The sequence below is a fragment of the Tachypleus tridentatus genome, chromosome 2 (assembly GCF_004210375.1).
Source record: "Tachypleus tridentatus isolate NWPU-2018 chromosome 2, ASM421037v1, whole genome shotgun sequence".
Classification (NCBI taxonomy): domain Eukaryota; kingdom Metazoa; phylum Arthropoda; class Merostomata; order Xiphosura; family Limulidae; genus Tachypleus; species Tachypleus tridentatus.
The window spans coordinates 58,068,715-58,091,101 of record NC_134826.1 but is presented as its reverse complement, the minus strand read 5'-3'; the positions used below and the strand labels follow the sequence as shown (position 1 = coordinate 58,091,101).

The window sequence follows — 22,387 nt, the reverse complement described above, 5'->3', positions numbered from 1 at the left end:
ACTGAACCATGCCATTAAAATCTTACTTTTAAAAATTATACTGCACCTATATCATAAACCTTGAGCTAAAATTCCCCACAATAAAACGTATGTGTGGCTAGAGAATTCAGAGTGGCATTTGTCAATCCTGTTTTGGTGCTTTGATCCTTTTGCTACAGGTCACAGGTCAAAGAACACATCGTGTTTTGATTTGCATTCAAAATTTTATTTAACAACTATTTTATAAATTTATATCAGTAAGTTTGGAATTAAATTGTAGATTATAACTTAAATATTAATGTTATATATGAGTTAATTTCTTAATTTAAAAGTGAATACTAAAAGATCACACCAAAACATATTTTAGTGAGTTGCATATGTTGAATGCAACACTTTAAAATTTTAAAATTAGATGTTTGTGATTTAAAAATAAAGTCTATAGTTTTATACAAATTAGGAACTCAAATTACTAATATTGAAAAGCTAAAATATAAAATAAGAATCTCATATATTTTTATTTTGCTGAGATATGGCTTATACACTGAATAAAACACAGTGTCCCAGTTCAACTCCTTCAATTTTTTGAAACAGTCCCTTATATACTATTAATACAGTATATGGCATGTGGATAACCAACTGATAGCTTAACATGTCCCCTTTGTGGCTTTCTCAGCCATTTTATTCTGTGCAAAGACTACCACATTTTTTTAAAAATGAAACTTCATGAAAAATATATGTAAAATTGGCTGTTTGGGTTGAGAAAATGTTTATGTAAAGAAGCCAACAAAGTTCCGACCTTCTTCGATTTTTTGTGAACATGACAATAATTTTTAAAAATCTAAATATTAGGTTGTCCACAAATAAATGTCGGAATTTTCACAATGGCATTTAGAAGCTGAATACTAAGTTACTTATCATTGGTTGGTTGGTTTAATCTGACGTTTGTTGCTTACAAGGTGTCTTAGTTGTGTGCTGTTTAAGCTCCACTCAGAGTGAGTTTTGCAATCCCCAAGGCAGCACAAACAAGAAAGACTTTCATCTGATTTTCCTCTATGACTTCAAACTTAGACAAAAAGCTACTAAAACTACACAGAACACCAACCAGGCATTCAGCCATGGATCTGTTATTGAACATACAGGTTTCGACATGGAGATGAAAGTCTTAAAGACCACAAAGGTCGTGGAAGGAAGCCATCCTTAAATAAAAATACATTAGGGGAAGCAGTTGAGACAAACCCTCATACAACAGTACGTGAGCTTGCAGAAAAGCTAGACCCAAACAAATCAAGCATTCCCAGCCACCCAAGTACAATTGGAAAAACAAAAAAGTTGGATAAGTAGGTTCCTCATGAGCTGACCAAAAATCAATAAAAATCTGCATTATGAGACTTGTCAAGCATGATGCTCCAAAAATTGAAAGAATTAGGAATTGAGGTTCTTCCTCGTCCACCTTATTCCCTAGACCTTTCCCCTTCAGATTTCATTTTTCAAGCACTAAGACAACATTCTGAACAACAAATGCTTTCAAAACCAGGCAGCTGCAGAAGCTTTCAGTGGGTTCATTGATCATCATAGAAACCTGATTTCTGCAGCAGAGGCATAAGCAGTATCATTACATGTTGGTAAAAGTGTGTTGAAGCAAATGGTGCTATGTCCAGCAGCAACCAAGTTCAAAGGTCATAGCAAAAAAGGTAACTGTTTTCTTAACTTCTAGATTTATTGTTCTATATTTTAATTGTCCATAATAATATGTTCTAAGTAACTCTAATGAAGTTGTAAAGGTGAAAACACAGGTTCAATGAATAAATTATACCTGAAGTATGTGTGTTTTTCTTATAGCAAAGCCACATGGGGCTATCTGCTGAGCTCACCAAGGGGAATTGAACCCCTGATTTTAGCAGTGTAAATCCGTGGACATACCACTGTACTAGCAGAAGGCGTATACCTGAAGTATCATCAACATTTAATAAAACCTACTTAATGGCCTAATATGTTATTTAATGTATCTGTTCAATACTTCCCTATGCAAGGACTAAATCTATCATTAAATGAGCTTCACATTTTGCAGAATATACAAATATCAGACAGATCTCACTCATAAAAGTAGAGATTCCTTTATCAGTTTTTACGCTGTTCTCTTTCAAAATTACAGACTTGTTCATTAAGCAGATATCTATATGCTTGCTATTCGAGTATGCTAAACACTTTTTAAGGTTCTTCCTAGGTCACCATTGTTCTCTGATTTATTAATAAAAGTGTTAATACCCACACCCACCATTCTAAGATACAAGGCTATTCATTTTGTACCAAATATTTTTTTTGTTGAAATTCTGATGGGCTTACTGGTTCCATAAAAATCTGCAAAATCAGTGATAGCTCCATCTGCCAAACCTTCATCAAAAATAGAAAGTTCAACTATCAATCTCAAATTATAGATGTTTCTAACTTGCTGTGTTAAGCCTATTGGTGATATTCTGATGAAAACTGTCTAGGTATTTACTCATTAGCTATATTACTTTTGAAGGAGTCTCTTCTGAAATAGAAAGCTTTACATCTTTAATGCAACCATCATTCTGTTCCAGAGTAATCACAATCTCCTTGTAATATTCACCACCTTTCCTTATCTCATCCAATCCAGCTAAAGTAGACTCAACTAGTGGTCTCACTTGATTGAATAAAACTTGTTCTGTTGAAATCCACAACTTATCACCTGAATTGCACATGGGCATCTAACATGAGGCTTACAGTTAAAGCCATTTTAATGTTGTTAAAGTATGTATGCAGTGATTTAGCTGTTTTGTCTATTGTACCTGGTTCAAAAAGCAATGCTACAACAGAAAGAATTATGATACACAGCACCAATTTTACTTGTTATGCTTAAACATCTTACAGTGTGTGGTTCTTTGATTTTCAATTCTTGGTTATTGAAAATGCTCTTAATGTTATGCATTTTTGCAGAGATGTTGAAAAAATAATACAAACTGTTGAATGTTAATTTAAAGGTCTCAAGTGGTTTAATGTTTTTGATAGTATCAACATACCCAGTCCAAATTTGTGAGTCATGCAATGTGCCTTTGTGACAAGCAGGGAGAACTTTGACTTTATGTGCACACATCTATACAAGCTCAATGACACACCATAGCAGTAGTTGCATCTGTATATAAGCTTATCATTTTTATTATGTTCTCGTCTGATTTATCGAAGGCATGATTCAAATGTTGCACATCTCTTACACAAACTAGCTTTTTTCAAGTCCAAGATCATATAACTCATCTATCATGGCACCATAAACTGCATCTTCTGAGATATTTAAATCACTATGTCAATAAGTAAACGTTTGATATGATCTTTTACATTTCATTAAATGTGGTCGAACTAAATTTTTCAACTGAGCCTTCACACCATTCAGGAGGTCGAAATCTAGTACTTTATTTTAGCTTTCACTTAGAAGTTCTGTTTGCACAGAAATAAATTGTTTAAACCACTAATTTATCAAATTCACTCTCTTTATATAGTCTTCATCAACAGGTTAATCATTATCACTGTACTCCATACTTTCAGTTTCACTTTATACACTCATTCTTAGAGCATCACAGTTGCAGAAATCTGAATGTTAACCATCTGACTACAGTATGTTGTCATTTGGAGTACCTAATGTTATTGTCATTATATTTCTTTCTATAAATAAAACTAGTGGATGAAACTGTTTTGAAATTTTAAAAGAATCTTCCCAGAAGTATGTAGTTTCAAAAAAATATTTACTTTTGATTTTACTAATATTTCTATATTTTTATAAACAAAGAGGACATTGTTCAATTACCATTTAATTCAAGACGTATCTTGTGTATCACTATATGTTCTTTAGTGTGTTTGATTAATTTAGGATGTATCTTGTGTATCCACAAATTTTTCTCATCACTGTTTAGAGGACTGTGACCAAATATCATTACAAAACTTTAAACGGAGTGTGGATAACAAAGAAATGCTCTACACTAAAGAAAGTGTCTGGATACACAAAACACATATTGAATTAAATACTATTTCCAAAAAAAGTGTGATATTTAATGTAGTTATTTACATTCAGACTGAACAGTTCACTTGCAGTATGAATTTCATTTTCAGTGTAAAAAAACTACTTATCATCTTACAGTTTTTACAGTTAATTTGCATAATATATAGAACCTCCTAAATTAATAAAGTTTTTAAAAAAATATTTATATTTTAATTTCCATTTTCTCTACCATATCATTAATTCTAGTTGTAATTATCAACACACCATGAATTAATATGTTTAAAACTAAGAAACTGAAATATATACATATCTTTTATCTATTTACTGAATAGTCTTAAAATATTTTCTTCAGGTCATTTGCATACCTTTCATGTTTTTTTGCTTTTTTACTTAGTTTATTTTAAATATTTTATTTTCCTTTGCAATTCTTTATCTTTCGATATTTGTCAAAATATCAACTGATGTTCCTGGGCCACTATAACAGTAATATTGGCAGAAAAATGTTAACAGCTGACAAAATGTTTTCCACATGCCAACATAGGAAAAATGTTTTTATTGAGATAGAGCATAGAATAATATCAGTAACTCATTCAATCTTTCAAATATGATTTTTGAAACATAAATAATACATACTTAATTAACATATAAAAATGAGACCTAAATACAACTGTTTATTTAAATTGTAACATATTTAGGTAAGAAACAACTAAGTGATATAGTTGTTTCTTATCTAAATGATATAGTGGATCAAGCAGACAACATTATTACAGGCAGTTACATATATCACTGGCAAAAACTGGATATCAATTTCAAATTAACCCTTGGCAAATTATATTCTAAACTGAGTTATTTCTAACAGCTATATACACTTGTGTCAAATAACTACATGCATCTTGTAAATCTTAAGAAAATAAGTACAAGATGAGCATGACACTCATAATCAGTTTTAAAAAATGATTACTCTTTCCTAGTGACTGCAACTGATAGAATTTGCATGTGCCAATATTTTATATAAACATATATTACTGTCTAGACACTCATGTACATGTCTAAATTTGAGTGTTTCAAGATAGCCACTGTAAAAGTTGAGACCTTTCCTAATACAAAAATATTCTACTTGCTAAATAAAAGTAGCAGAATGAAAAATAGTTAAATTAATTTCTGTTTTAACAAGGGAGGTTACTAACAGCTCACCTTGGTAACAGGAAGATGTCTGTACTTGAAAACAACTTGAAAGATGGCAATCAGAGGAATAAGAGACAGAAGAGTAATAAGTAAGACTTGTCCAACAATCCATAGCCATGGATTCACATAAGATTCTTGAACAGAGAGAAATTCTATCATACGATGAGTGTCCACTGCAGATGCTATGTTCTTTAAAAAAAATTTTTTAAAATCTTTAAAGGAACCATACATAAGATATTATAAAACAAAAGACTTGATATGAAAAACACTATCATGATGCAGTGTAACACTAACAATATGGCTTGCAAATAACTGCTTCTGTTATCTTTTACATACATTTAACAGCATAATGACAAAACAGAAACCCGTTACATTTATTCTAAAATAGGAAGAAATATCATGATGTAGTGTAACAACGACCAATATGGCTCATAAATATCTTCTTAATGTGAGAGTCAATTTTTCATACTACTTACGCTCTTCAACTCAGTAAAAAATGATTAGATTTTGAGGAAACTTGAGGGGCACATTTTCAAATTTTTCAAGAACATAATAGAAGAATGTGCTTTACTGAGCACTTTCTAGTTTTTCCTGCACAAATACAACATACCCAATAACCATATGAAAAAGATGGCCAGTATATACATAACAGACAAGTTACATACTAAATAATCTTTATGAATAAATGAAAGTAAATTTTAAGCTATAATTGAAATTATTAATGCTACAAAGTTCATTAATTATACAAAAATGAGGTGAGTGCTTAAGCTTTACAGTTTCTTCATCATCACTGTCGTTCTGTGTGATAGCTTTATTTTCAATTCACACCACAGGTAGCTTTTGTACAATACACTGTCCCTTCACACATTTTTTAAACTCCATCAACTGTTTATAGAAAAGATACTGACATTTGTAAATGGTAAAGCATGAATTCCCTTTTGCACTAGCATCTTATACAGGAGCTTGTATGTTGATGTGTGTCAGCACATCATCTTTATTGATTTTAAAGTTCCCCTTGTCATTTTCATCAACTCTCTAACTAACTTATCACTACAGCTGTAATCTTGCAGCTACCACAAATCTCTTAGATACTCTGCACCACATTTGAAATCTTGTATCATTAGCAATATGATAATATATTGCTCAGGGTTTGTTGCACATATCTGAGTATTCAGATGTTTTGTTACATACTGATACATCTTGAATAGCTTTTGACATTAGGTTTCTATTTGGCTAGATGCTTTATGAGAAGCTTGTGAGCACAGCTCATATCACTTTTAAAAACCTACATTATTGTGAACTATCTTATTTACAGTTCCTACCTTAGCTGTTGTGTACCACTGTGTTCTTAAATAACTTCCAATGACAAGCTGTTTAACCTTCACTACCTCCAGTATGTGACTAGTAGCAAGTGATAAAGTAGCCTCTTTATATCAAGGAATATTTGTTTGAAAAGTTCATGCCTTACATTTTGTTTATTGTTACGTAAAAAGAGAACTTAACATTTGAGTTCTGTAATGTAACTATCCATTGTTAGGTGTAATGCTTGTAATTATCACACTAACTTCATTGCAAGATGATCAGGAAGGAGTATTGACATTCACAGTCACAGACCACAGTGACTGATATTACAAGGTGTTACCAGAGATATGTATTCATGTATTCAATAGTTGCAGGATGATTTTTTTTGCAGTTAGGAAACTTGATTTAAAGATTGCATTCAAATACTATTGCAGGTTACTGTTTGTTTCTTAAAGATAAATTTGAGGCTGACTAATTCATAATTAAATTTGATTTTTTGAAAGAGCCACAATTCTTGAAAATACAACATTCTAGTCTTATGCGTAATAAATGCTGGAAGTTAGCTCTTCTAACTACACCTTCATATTTTTTCAATGTCAAAGATGATACACCTACATTCTGATTGCATATTTACACTGTTGTATACTGATGCCCTCATTTAATGATATGACACATAATGATGATGACCACACTGTATCTGCAGAAAAGGTTTGACATAACTCTAGCTCCAACTCTCAAGCATATCTATAAAATGCTATTACATTGAGATCTTTCAGTTTTTTGTTGCATCATTTCAAACTCTATTGTTAAAACTCATGCATGAAAACAATAGCAGAACAATGAATAAAATTTGTCTTTCTTTCAAACATCCTTAAGCTGTTATTATAATTGTAAGTCTAATCTAAAGTAATTAAGGACATAGTAGTAGAAACATGGTAATGTTCTACGTTCTACCAGTTCCCGATACAAATTGCACAAGAACACTTACAACTTTCCAAGAGAATAAAGTACACTAATACAACACTAGAGTGAATAAAACATTCTTCACTGATAAAAGGTTTATGCAAATCTAGTAAATATATGTAAAATTAGCTTACTAGTATCCAAGACTATACATATACATATAAATCTTTTATAAGGAAATCAAATGTCAAAATTATATGGCAGACAAGCATGTTGTTTCATAGTAAATAATGATACAATAGAATTAAGGTTTACAACTTCAAAGAATAGGAAATTTCTATGTAAAAGAGAGAGATGAATGGTTTCTTCAAAATATTCCTGAAACGTTAAGCAAAGTTATCCCTAATTTCAAGTGAAATTGTGCATGTGATTTCTTATAGCAAAGCCACATCAGGTTATCTGCTGAGTCAAATGAGGGTAATTGAACCCTTGATTTTAGTATTGTAAATCCGTACACTTACTGCTGTATCAGCAGGGAACTCAAATAAAAGATAAGGTGTTAACACTGCATACCAACAACTGATTTAAAAGTAGGGTTTGACATACATTGTAATAATGCACTCATTAGATCCACAGTTTAGCAAGCTGTGTATTGAATGCAAACCACCTGCTGGCAGTGGATATGATGCATTTATTGTGGGTGGAATACTGTTGTTTTTTTTAACTTCTAATTCTTGAACATCCTTTAGGGACTATATAAAGTATATAATTTTGAAAAATATAACAGACCTAATACTAATGTCTTGCAACAAGTATAATTAGTTCTAATTATGCCTTATCATCTTCTAAGAGGCATTCACACCATAACAACTTTTGTGGAACAAATGGCAAATATAAACTTTGTTACAATCACTATTATGTTTGGCTGAAGAGTTCTGAATTGAGGAGAATGCATCACTGGCACTTGATAGGGAAAATGTTGCATGGCTGAAATATTTTTGTTGTACACTTTTCTAATTTTTTAAAATCCTTAATCAACTAGGTAAAGATTGTAAAATATGATACTAATGTCTTCAGAGATAAGAAGTGTAATTATTTGAGTGAAATGACTACAAACAACTAATCTTTTTTTCAATGAGAAACACAGGTTAATTAACTTTGCTCAAAATATTCCACATGGGACATATGTTTCATATTACCTACAACAACTGAAAATTAGGACATCCATCACACAAACAGCCTCTATCTCAAGGTCACACTAGAGCTTGGAATTCATCTGAAAAAAAATGACTTCTCTGAAAATATCAGAAGAAGGTACAAAACCAAAGGCAATGACAAGTTACACTTAATAATTCAAAAGTGTATAATAAAAATATTCCAGCCATGCTACATTTTCCCTATCAAGTGCCAGTGATGCATTCTTCTCAATCCAGAACTCTTCAGCCAGACATAATAGTGATTGTAACAATGTTTATATTTGTCATTTGTTCCACCAACAGTTGTTATGGTGTAAATGCCTCTTAGAAGATAATAAAGCATAATTATAGCTAATTATACTTGTTGCAAGACATTAGTATTAGGTCTGTTATATTTTTCAAAATTATATACTTTATATAGTCCCTAAAGGATGTTCAAGAATTAGAAGTTTAAAAAAAAACAGCATTGCACTCAGTCCACAGCTTGCCAAACTGTGGATCTGATGGGTGCATTATAACAATGCTTGTCAAACCCTACTTTTTAAATCACTTGTTGGTATGCAGTGTTAACATCTCATCTTTTATTTTAGTTCCCTGCTGATACAGCAGTAAGTCTATGAATTTACAATACAAAAATACAAAACCAAAGATAATGACAAGTTACACTTGATACTTCAAATTGGATTAATTACAGAGATAGAATACATAGAAAAATAACAGAATTGTAGGCTATAGATAAGAAAGAGTTTCAAAAACTCTATACACAATTTACCTAATTATTAAATATGATGATATCAAAAGTTACTGAGAACTATATATGCTCTTAAAGTGGACTAGTTTTTCTGCTTAAGGTTTTCTTTTTGACATGCTGATGATGTGAAATATGTACCATTGTGATTTATGAATCATAGCCCTAGATCTAGTCAATGTAGCACTACTAAGCACAGACGTTCCTATACTGGTCCCAAGCAACTGATATATATAAATTGAGATAAACTATACTGAAAGATTTCAGGTGAACAATAAAGAGCAACAATGAATGATGACAGCAAAGCATCCAGACGATGATTATGCAGCTCATCACTTTACAATGATAAAAGCAATGGCTGTGGATTTTTGAGGATTTGTCCTACTTCAAAATGTAGGTGACAAATGCACCCAGCAGGTGCACCAGGTAGCCCTGTTTACACTGGTATCCACTCTAAACATAAAGGCCTCATAAATTAGAACAAAACAATTGCATGTTTAGATTACAACATTCACATCTGTGGACGGACATCATCAATTTCTTTCATAATCAGTATTCCACAGAACTAAAGTAATTCCTTTTATGCTGGAGAGCCTCAAGTAACAGTAAAGGAAAAGATATAACAGTTAGAAACATCAGCATTATGTTGATGAGACATAGCTTCACCAGATGGTTTGAACTTAGATCAATTGATTCTCTTGCTGTGTTTAGATGGTGGGCTGGTTTACCATTCAACTCACCATTAAGTAAAATTTTCAGCTCTTTGTAAGTTCATCTCAGTGGATCTAGACAGGTATATCACAGTCAAAACTGCCCCCAATCAATCTAGCAGAGAGAATTCTGTTGCACTGTGTACAGATGCCTCAAACTCTGATTTTGAAAGACACAAAATCTATGCCATCTGTAAGTGGTTTTCAAATTACTTCAGAAAAACACAAATCATGAAAGAAAAACAGATGAAATCAATGTTTCTGGAAAGTTTGATCACCTGAAGAGCATGGAGTCTGTCCAACTTAAAGCTGCAATGGATGATGACATGGTGGCTTCATTACACCAGATCCTACAGATAACAGACAAGACATACAATTTTTGAGACCAAACTTGGAGGAACGTTATCCAGCATTGCATCAGTTAATCTAGAAGCACTGCTGAGAATGTTACCATTAATTTAAAATAAATATATTACCAATATTCAGAGCTGACAAAACTATTTCCCTTGCTCATGTAGCATAGGTATAAATATGTATGAATAGTATTGGGTGAATATATATTGTAGACATTTGTCAAACAATGTTTTGATGTTTTTGATCATGCAAATTATGAAGTGTAGAGAGGACAGTTGTACTTACTGTGTCCTAAACTCATCATGTGTCCCACAAAATATCTTTGAGAAACTACACTGGTTGCTGGACCCCACTCCCAGAGAGTCCGACAGATTTACAGAACTATTTCGAAAGGAGAGAAGAAACAAGGATTGAACAGTTAAAACAGTTAAAGCCAATTGCATGAAAATGGCAAAGTTAACAGATCTATTCCGGTTGCTGGTTTATATTTCTGCTACATTTTCCTCCTTCGTTACATTTTCTGAAACTTTTATTCTAAAATTATATACCTTTATACTTATTAAGAAGTAGTGCAAAGACAGCCATAAAATGTTTCATAAAGAATTTGGTTGCATATGTGTATTTTAATGTATTTTATTCCTGAATAATTGTTGTTAAAACTGCAGAAATTAGATTTTTAAACTTCTGCAATATCTTTAAAACACTAATAAATACTAATTTTAGATAAAGTTCAGACATTCATCATCTCTTACAAATGTAGGAAGTGGAGGGGCATATATGTTGTGTATATCAAAACATTCCATACTTGTCTTATGAATCCACAAAGAGCTGTTGTACACTTGTTCTTCTACCTTTTTTACTATGGATAAAGCCTTATTTATGTGGGAAGACATTAATAGAAGCAACTTATTATGCGAGTAGATATAACTTTGTCTTCCTAGGGTTTTATATGCTCTCCACTTATTTGCTTGAAATTAATATATGATTTATATTTTTTGGTGTTTGTCAATAATCCACAAATTAATTTTAAATGTTTCATTTACTGTACTTGCATGTGTTATAGAGGAATTTGATTATGTAAATTATTAGTGTTGTGACAACCAAGTAATACTAAATAACATTTTGCAGCTTCAAGAAAAGTGAACACAGTCCAACTCATTTGCCAGTCCTGCTTTTCATCAAGGTACACGTAATCCACAAGGAATACAGTAAACTTGTGGGGAAAAAAAGTGAATCATGACCACTGTATGTAATTACAGAAATCATGTGATATAAGTTAATCATGTTAAGACCAACAGATTTACCTGAATTGTTCATTTCTGATGAGCATCTACAACTGGCAAAGATATCTTTTATCTGATACTATCTTGAAATTATTTGAATTTGCTAATTATTAACCTTTTGTAATTCTTGTTATAGACTTACTTTTGTTTGTTTGCTTCTTTGTCTGTAACCACCAGGAGTGATTTCTGTTGACTTTTTTCTTTGGTTAGATCTATTCTAATATTGAACAGCATTGTTTTGTTGAAAGAAACTCAACATTTACCATTTTGTTTTTGTTTTCTATTTGCTTTCCAATTAGGACAAATATGTGATGGGATATTCTCTGAATCAGTCTCTTTTTTTTCTTACCCCATACAGATAAAAGTAGTTAATGTTTCTTTCCTCCTCCTGACCAAATTTTTCTTCTTCTAAGCTTAACAATTAAAATTATGGCCTTAAAATAGAGGAAACAACAGATAAATATAAAACTGAAATAAAATTATAGAAAGGAAATTTTTTTTTTTTATGAGTTTCTTGATCTTAAACAAATACAAAATGACAACTTTAAGATAGAATAAAAACCTTTTATTTTTAACCATATACTCAAATTAATAACAGTCTAAGCCACAATGATTCAGTAAAGACTTTGGACATTCACAGACAAACCTTTAGTAGAAATACTTTATCAAAATCATGGCTTTTTTGTGCAACAAGACTTTTTAATGTTTAGTAAAAGCTTGCCAAATTTTATGAAAATACACAATAAATTCAGGTTAAAAGGGGTAATAAGAAAATGTATGTCAATTTTATTTCTGTAGTATAAAATTTCTAGTCTGATAGTAAGACATTGTAGAGTCTTTAGTAGAATATAATATAATAAAAGAAAGACTTATGAACCATGTCTAACTAATAATACAGCTAAACAATGTTGTAAATCACTTAGTGAAATGTGTTGCTGGTGTTATCCTATTGAATTACATAATACACAGGTTACTCATGAATGCACCTCCTGAAACATTTTTCATTATTATTTCTTTAACTTACCTGATCTAATCTAAACAAGTTTCTATTTTTCTACTTTAGTTATCTTTATAATGATGAAAAAATATACAAATGAAAAACAAAACGTGCAATATCTACTTTATTATTATTTTTTTGCTGTTGAATGTCAATGAAACTTAATCCTAATTTTTATACTTATGGTACTATTGAAAAAAACTTCAGTTAATTCACCACAGAACACTGAATAACAACATATAAAAAGCAGACAATCCTATAACTACTATCATTTTTCTGGCTTTTCAACTATGCAATAAGAGATGTTTAAAATTCAGCCAAGACTGTCAATGTATTTTCTCTGGAAGTAAAGTTTGAACTGGAAGCAAAACAAACAATTCTCAGTGTAGAAAACAATGTAACATAATATGTCACTTAACAGATTAAAACTCTGGCTTCTATGAGTTATAAATAGTATAGTGTTAAAAAAAAGGGAGAAATTCTGACAATTTGTGAAAGAGAGGATGTGGCAGGATGGGTTTTATTTTCTAGTCTGAAACCAAACGAGATGGAAGACAATAAAATTATGATTTGTCCGAGTAATATCTACATTATAATCTGAATTTCTCAGGGGAGAGGTAAATAAATTAGAGAAGATCTATCAAGTAAATGTTTTCATACTTGGAGAGATTGACAATTTTAAAATAATTTCTTATAAAATCAAGAACTTAAAACTTAAATAATATTAAAATTGTATTTATTAACTACATTTTGATGCCAAGTTATTGATATACATTGATAATAAAGCAGTTTAATTAAATTTTGGATGTAACTCTGTAAAAAGTTTTGACACTCACAATGTAAATTGGATTGTAGGGTGGCTAGATGAAAAAAACTAGTCTAGTCAGATTGAAACCTTAATAATTATGGATTGTGTTAAAGGTGAGTGTTTCAACCACTGCTTGATTATTTACACTTACAATATTTACAAAGGCATAATTAATAAATTAATAAAGCTTACTGATGACAATTTCTCATTTATTTCTAGTATTATTGGAGATGTTGAAGTAACACAATAATGTGAATCAGTTGGCTAGCTGGAAATTGGTATATATAACTCAGTAATTTCATCAGTTAATTGACATATATATTAGCTATGATTAGAAATTACATTGATTAACGTTTTACAACACTCAATGCAATTTGTTACTTTTTATCTTCATGTGTATTTCAAATGCAGAAATAAAAGTTTATTCAGAAAATTTATTTAAACAATATAATTGCGTTGTTCTTAAAGAAAATAATTCTTGATGTACTCTCCACGAATGCTCTATATAATACTATTAATGACAAACATACATTTAAAAAAACTAAAAATTAAAAAACAAAAAAACTTTTGTGGTGCAGTTTAAGTGAGATTGAAACATGGATGGCTTTCTTTTTTAATAATAAAAAAGGAGGGGGAAAATTGTTTGTAAAGAAGTTTGAATAAATAAAGTTTATGAAATTAGGCTTTAGTTCTAACTATACTAAATATGTTATCCAATCATCATAAAATACATTGTAACTAGTTCATACTGTAGAGGATTTTACACTGAATAAGTGTGATAGGTATCAAGAAATAAATGAAGAGTGACATCATAAGTTACACTCACTATTGTTATTTCACTTCCATTTTCTAGATATGAAAGAAGTTGGTAAAAGATGTCTTCAACAAATACTATTTCTTTTTCACTTCCTTAACCCTAAAGATGGACTAAAGATACATTGTGCATTTTTTATATTAATTTGACTTTCCAGTTTATGCAATTAGGCTTTAGGTCTAACTATAGTAAATACACTACCCAATCATAAAAAAATATAATATGAACTAGTTACGATGTAACCATGTTTTCACATACTATAAGTCTGAAAGGTTTGTTTGTTTTGTTTTTCTTATAGCAAAGCCACATCAAGTTATCTGCTGAGTCCATCGAGGGGAATTGAACTCCTGTTTTTAGCATTGTAAATCCATAGCCTTACCACTGTACCAGCAGAGGATGTTTGATATCAATCAAGACACAAACTAGTACTACTATATGTTACACTCACTACTGTTATTTCACATCTAATTTCTAGGAACAAAACAAGTTTTTAAAAGGTGTTTTCAAAAAATATTTCTAAACATTACAGCTTGTATTGTAATAAAAAGAGAGAGAAAAATAGTTCATTTTTTGAATTAAGTTCTAAAATAATTAAACCAGCCTGTGTGGACCTTTATATAAAATATAATTATTTAAAGTTCTGAATACAACTGTGATAACCAATAGTATAACAAACATTTACATATTAACATTTGACTTGTTTTGAATACATTACTTTAATATGTTAACTGCCATAGACAAAACCTGGTCTCCCCCACCATAATGACACAGTTTCCAAATGCTGTTTGCAACCGTTGTTTGCCAGACATATTTGAGAGAGGTCGGTAATGACTTGTATAGCTTTGTTTTAGTGACTAATAACATAAAATGTACGATACAGATGTGGCATTATTATTATTATTATTATTAGCTTATAATTGATTATAGTTACATTTTTTGCAGGATACTCATATTTTATACAATACTCATTTCATATTGTGTATTGTTTTCATCAAACCAAAGTAATGATAAAAGAAAAAGATAATTCATCTGAAAGTTTGGAGAAAGTCTGAAGAATTAGAGAAAGACAATTCTATTTCACGTTGCTATGAAAACATATGAATAAATGTGAACACAACAATTGTGAAAGTGTGTATGTGTTTTGATTTAGCAAAGCCACCTCGAGCTATCTGCTAAGTCCACTGAGGGGAATCGAACCCCTGATTTTAGCGTTGTAAATCCATAGACTTACCGTTGTACTAGCGGAGGACTTCAGTTGTGAAAGATAAAAGGATAAAAACATACTGGGTACAATATAAAGTTAAACCTTTCTTGTTTAGAACAGAAGCATAATCCATAAAAATGTAATGTTCTGAAATAAAGCAAGGAATATATCTTGCAGTTTTACTCCCTTATCTCTCAGATATATTACACAAACCATTATTTATCTCATGACATTTCTTCATTCAAAGGGATGAAATTAATTTTTGTGTTAGTGAACTGCATGCAAGTATTCCATGATTTAGTTCAATTATAAAAATGGATTAAATACCACAAACTGAAATAATAAGTATTTAAATTTCATATGCAAGCAAAAAAATAACAAAAAATTAAGACTACTACAATTTATGAGGTTAAAAAAAATGTTTGTGATACACCAGTGGCTCAAGTGGTGGATAAAATTTTAAAACAATGAGTTATGTGCTTCTTTTTTTTTTTTATGGTTGAAATTTATTGCCAGCAAGTAAAAGACAACTACCAAACTGACAATCATACTGTAATTCACTATCATTACATCTAAAAAAGATGTAACAAGCATGTCAAAATCATATGTAACTTACCAGAATAAATGGAGGGAAAACAAAGAAGACAACAACCAAAATGCCTTTCCACTGAGGGACATCAGCTCGAAACTGCTTCATTACTTGGAAAAAATAATTTTAAGCAATATAATTATTTAAAAACTTGTGAAAAAACTGTATTACTTAATAATAAAACAACATTCACATCATTTGGTTTGTATGTTGGAATAAATAAACATCACATAAAATAATTGGATGTTTAGTTACAACAGTGTATTTCTAAAACTTTTGAATTGTGAAATAATCATGGAAGTTATCCCAAATCTAAATCATTTAAAAATTATTTGTTAAAGGGAAACAAAGCACATTTCGAGGCCTAAGTATAATAAAGTTGACGTTAACAGTATAGCTTATTCTATAATATATATGAAGAGTAGTTTAACATATCCACACCATACAAGGATGTTAGTGGTTATTTCCTGAATTTTTCCTTTTCACTACAGCTGCACACTAAATTTAATTAATAAATTACTTACGAGCATCAATTATGTAGAATAATGTTATGAAAGTAACTTTTGTTTCATTATTTTCAATTAACTCCTGGTGGTCCAGCTTAAGGTATGAGTGCAATTACCCAAAAAATAATCAACTAACCAAAAGTTATAATATTACAATACTGAAAATGTATTTATGATAGGAGCTTGCCTCACCTCACAAGATTAGCTATTACTGTTAGGTGCTGTCTCCTAACTGTGAAATGTTTTAAGAGCACATGCCACAAGCCTTACACCAATACCTCATACCTTTTTATTTTGCTGAGATATGACTTGGGTACTCAATCAAACAAAATGGCTCTGTTCAACTCTTTCCATTTTTTGAAATGACCCCTTATATACACTTACTTCAATATATGACATATGAATAACCCAATCAACAGCTTAAAATGTCCCCAGAGTGGTTTTCCATGCCATTTTAATTTTTAAAAAGCTTCCACATTCTTTTGATCCAAGATTTCAATGAAGTAGATTGGGTCTTTAATCTGCTCAAAGTTTCATATTTTATAAAATCTAAATAAATCTTAGTACACTTAAATAAATTATGGTGGAATTCTATGGTACAAGTGTAGTTTTTTATGTTTTTTGGTTATTCAACTGTATATATGAGACCTAAAATTTTAAAAGGCTTAGCAACCTATGTTCAGCAACAACCAAGTACAACGTTCGAAATGAAAAGAGATAATTGTTTACTTCTTGATTTGTTTTATATTCTAAGACAAATAAATTTAATTATTTCTAAATAATAATCTATATATATGTGACTATAAATTACACAATATTAGTCCACTAAAACACAGCCAAGATGGGGAAGACGAATGAGCAGTTTTATATTACCAGACAGGTGACCTAGTATGCAGGTGCATCACATCAATTCAAGTTATGTAAGTATAGATAATAAAGTATAAAGTCTTACTGTAAACAAACATTTGAAATGTATTTAGAAGATTTCAGAGATTATGCAAATAATATTTGAAATTTTGGGACAAAGAATATTGTTTTTGTAAATCATAATGTAAAATCACTTTGCACTCACAGACAGTGAAAACACACACTGTTTTGTCAAAAATTTTTAGTAAAAATATTTCATCAAAAAATTTGATTTTTTTGTGTACAAAAAGCTTGTAATCTTTACCAAAAGACTACCAAATTTTGTGAAGATACATATGTTGTATCAAAATTTGTAATGCAAATACTTAGTGTGCAAGTATATAGACATTTATATATATTATACCAAACCTGTTGAGAAAGGATTAATTTAATTTTTCTATTATTTTTCAGGTTAAAATTTATAAACATTTTATTTTGAAGAAGTCTTGAAAAAAACATGAAAAAGCAGTTGATGCCTGTTTTCATGTACTCATCATAAACACTCTGCCTAAACAATTTATCAAGAAATTCAGTGTTTTTGTAATAACAAAATCTTGAAATATGAAAGAAATACAAGTTAAAATTTGTTGAAACCAAGTTAAAATTGTTATTATTGTTACTTAAATTCTGAAATCTGATACAGGTGATGTGCACTCAACATTTGAAAGGTGCTCACTAGTCATAATAGGGTTTACAAATTACAATCAATATGTGACAATGTTCATTTCACACTTCCTATTGAAGCTTAACCTTACACTTCCTAATCAAGCTGGAAATAAGCTGTGCCTAGTAATTTTAACTTTGTAACATACGAACAAACACTTTCAACAATCATATGAAAACACTATTACCCATCAAACTCTCTTCTGAGATTTGTGATGCAAGATTCTTTTTTATTATAAGCAACTTAGGATTTGAAAGTTTAGTCTCGAAAAGTATGAAGCAGCATTTTAAATTAAATATATGAAACTGATCAGTCATATTTTTATCTTTTATTCAAAAATAAATTAATATTAGACACAATTTCTTTATTTTAGTAACAGACATTTATTCATAATAAAGTAATTACAGATACTAGTGTAAAGAAGCAACATATTGTTCAAGGAAGAAAATATATTCAATAAACTAAATAAAAAAATCATTTTTCTTAAGAGTATCTTTCATCTCAATACTCCCGAAAAAATATGTAATGTATAAATTTCAATAACAAGATTATTTATCCTTGAAAAGAAAAAATCAGACTTTAGTACTAAATGTTATATCTTATACATAAATTAATAAATAAAACATAAAGAAGACAACCTTTTCACATCACTAAAAATAAATGATAAAGTAAAAGTAATACAATGACGCAAACATATTTCTAAAAGTTTTACAAACTGCAAACTTATCTTTGTACCTCAAAATCAACCTACTAAAGTGATTACAAAACCTTTGGCAAGGATGAAAAATCTCATGAACAAACTGTCTGAGAACATTTGAGCTTCTCCAGTAGGATGGTGATTGAATAATACAAAGGGTTTTAAAATACTTAGCATAGAAGTTCCACAAAAATGGAGTCCAAACTTGATGACAGAAACAACAGTTTACACACAAACCCTACATTAGAGTTCAATATATGACATTACATGGTATTCAATTATTAAGTCTGTCCTAGATACAATGATGTGCAAAGTAGAATACAAAGAGCATCCAACTACTTGCAAAAATAAAACTATCAGCAGAAAAGCCTCAACATTACAAGCATTTAATAAAAAAAAAATGTTAAGTTGTCATACACATGAAAATGTGGAATAAAGTATAATTCTAAGCTAGCAGATGAATGTCCATGCCTAGTTCTAAAAACCAGTCTAGGCCTTGTGCAAAGTAGAGCAAATACACTTATTTAAATAATGACAAGATAGACAATGCTAAAAATGATAATTCCATAACTAAACCAATTAAGATAGAATAAGTGTACAAATCAGAACATAAAAATTAAAAATATTGATGAGTTAAGAAGCTCCATTTTTAATAAACAATGATTTTTGTACAAAATTCTCAAAATAAGACTGTTCCCAGTCTCAAAATTACAATAAAATAATAAATAGCTTATTGTTAAGAGTGAAAGAAAAAAAAACCTTATTGAGATTGGAAACAGTGTGCTGATGTGTTTTTCTTTGCCATCTTCAGGATGGCAATGTTTTGCAAGAATTACATTTATACCCTCATGAAAGAAAATCACCATAATACAATTTAAATAAAGAATTTTACACCATCTGCTGACAATAGTTCCATCATGTCCATTGTATTTATTCAATATTTTAAATTAACTTTTTAATATTAAATTATCTCAATAGATTCATGTATGTTTGTGTTAAGAACATTTTAAGCTTGTGCTGAATTAACAGTTTTTTCCCCATTTAATTATATATTTAGTTTCATTAATATATTCTGCTAACAGTAAAATAGTAAGGTGAACATTTTTATCATTTTTTAGTATTCCTTCTTTCTGTATTTTAAATTTCTTTAGTTTAACCAATACAAACCTTTTCACATTCATTTGCCATTTTATGTATACCAAATTCTTCCATTAAGCCAACTTTAGTTATATTAAGAATTTGGTTAATAAATCACATTTCCTATTGCAAAAATCAAGGTTACAGAGGTCAGCAAGCAATATATTTTCCAGCAGCAAATGTGAGCACATATAACAGAACAATGAAACAGAAATTTTGGACACTGGATTTGCAGATAACACTTAGCAGTGTATTCAATTGTTGTAACTTTGACTGGCTAATTCTTTGCAGTTGAACCTCAAAAGATTAATGTACACATGCAATGCACACAGGTCTACAGAAATAGAGAAGAAATATTTGCCCAGAGTGTCACTTGCTTATGATACAACATATGGATAGTAATTTCTCTTTGAGAAAAATGGTTTTCATATTTCTGAAGCTTTTAGTGTAAAACAAACAACTTATAAAGTAACAATGGGAGGGCTTGACAAATATAACTAACTGATAATATTGGTACATTAGAATACCTTGTAGTACTATTGAACTTAGAAATTCATTGTTCTGTGAAAATGCCACATAATTGGGGGTAATATAAAATTTTATTGATAAAAGAAATAAACAAAGTGATAAGTCTTTAAACTGCAAAATTGTATATGGTGTTTATTAAACTATAAAGTTATTTTCAGCTATGTGCCCATTTTCACCTCTTTACAAGCAACTGTCAATAAACTTGCTTAAATCTGTGATCTTGCCTATAAATATTTTACACTTTCTTCACTAAAAGTCCCAAGAATTACTTCTCAATGGATTTAATGAAGTTAAACTACACTTTGGGCATAAGATGAAAGGTTGATGAATCTGTGGCAACAAAAGGCTAAAGCACTTGAAATTGTATATGAGCATAGAAGAGAGGGAAAGAAGACATTTAGAAAGGCTGGAGGTAAATATATTCATAGGTTGATGCAGCTAGCAACATGATGCGTTACAAAATATGTTGATAAATATCTTAAATATCCGAACCAAAGGAAAATGTGTTTGTTGGTACTTCAAAGTTCAAATTTCAGATATGTTATTACTTCAAATCATTGAATGTAAAGAAAAATATAATTAAATAAAATTCTTAAAAACTTAGAAATCCTGCTCTTCTGAAGCTGATTTAAATTGGTCTAAATAGTAAATCTAGACATCCAATCTTCAGGTGATATGACAAATTTTGACTCCATATGTGAACAGACATTTAATACAGAGAAAGATGGTATTAAAAACTATATGGAAATATTTGATCTTCCCATTTTTATTACCAAATTAAAACATTTTGCACTGCACGAAAATACTTTTGATGCTCAAAAGAGATTTTTCCATGATGAAATAATTAAACCTGACTATAAGTATAGCTTTACAGCTGACGTTGTGAATAACATGACAACCGTAATAAAAGAAGAAAAACGTTGATTCTGTAACATGGTAAATGTGAAGGGAGGTCTACAGAAATGCTGTTAAGTACTGCCTAATTTGACAAACAAAGTAACATGTTTTATTCTCTGTTCAATTTCAATTATTTTTTACTATCTTTTTTCATACAATTTTCTTCTTATAACTTCCTTTTATGTTGACTTAATGTCAAAAAATCCATATAGATACACTAATATTTAATTCACAGAAAGTTTGCATGAATATCAAGTTCCAAAATAACCTTATTATAGTCTTTCTGTGAAGAATGGTATTTATACTTTCCTATCACATTAAACAAAAATTTAACAGGTTAAGTCAACATATGAACATTTAACCACAATTTATATACACAGAAGTACATATACATATATTAAAATTTAGAAATCTATGAAAATCCAGGATAAATTTCATTAAGTCCATTAATTCTTCTAATGTCTTCTAGACCATTAATACTGTCCCAATGAACAGCTATTGTTCATATTCCCAGAATATACATAGATAATAAAAGTGAAAAACATTTAGTACATACCTAATAAGATTGATGAAGATTCATGTTAATGTTATTGTCACTTTCCTAAATTTAAAGACCACACATTCTACAGAAGAAAAAAAAAAGTAACACCACTTCATTGCTGATAATAGTTTAACTATTCAGGCTTATACTAAACTGTACCAGTTGCCTAAAAACAACTCCACATCCTGCTAACAACCTGTTGTGTTTGATTAGCTTTTAAGCCAACCAAATGTCTTTGTTTTGGGGTCCTCACTTTTTTTCTATCACCTCTTTACACACACCAATATTGTTTAAACTGCTGAGAACACACAGTTTTTTCCCTTTTCTACATAATCACAGCATGTCAGAGTATGTAAAAAGCTACCATATTTATTTTATATAAAAATGAGTCATTGACCTCTTTTAATAACAGTAGTTGTGCAAATGA

At 30.1% G+C, this 22,387-nt stretch overlaps 1 protein-coding gene across 9 annotated transcripts in view; it reads right to left on the bottom strand.

The window, feature by feature from the left end:
- LOC143243914 (sodium-dependent serotonin transporter-like) overlaps positions 1-22,387 on the bottom strand; it is a 143,324-nt gene that overhangs the window by 10,949 nt on the left and 109,988 nt on the right. For 7 of the 9 annotated variants that reach the window (XM_076487694.1, XM_076487692.1, XM_076487697.1 and 4 more), the window contains 2 exons: positions 16,112-16,194; positions 5,186-5,365 (listed from right to left, as the gene is read on the bottom strand). In XM_076487694.1, the coding sequence (XP_076343809.1) occupies positions 5,186-5,365; positions 16,112-16,194 (263 nt within the window). Of the gene's footprint in view, positions 1-5,185; positions 5,366-10,313; positions 10,386-16,111; positions 16,195-22,387 lie in introns of those variants that run through there. The other 2 variants (XR_013024812.1, XM_076487699.1) reach the window with 2 other exon arrangements.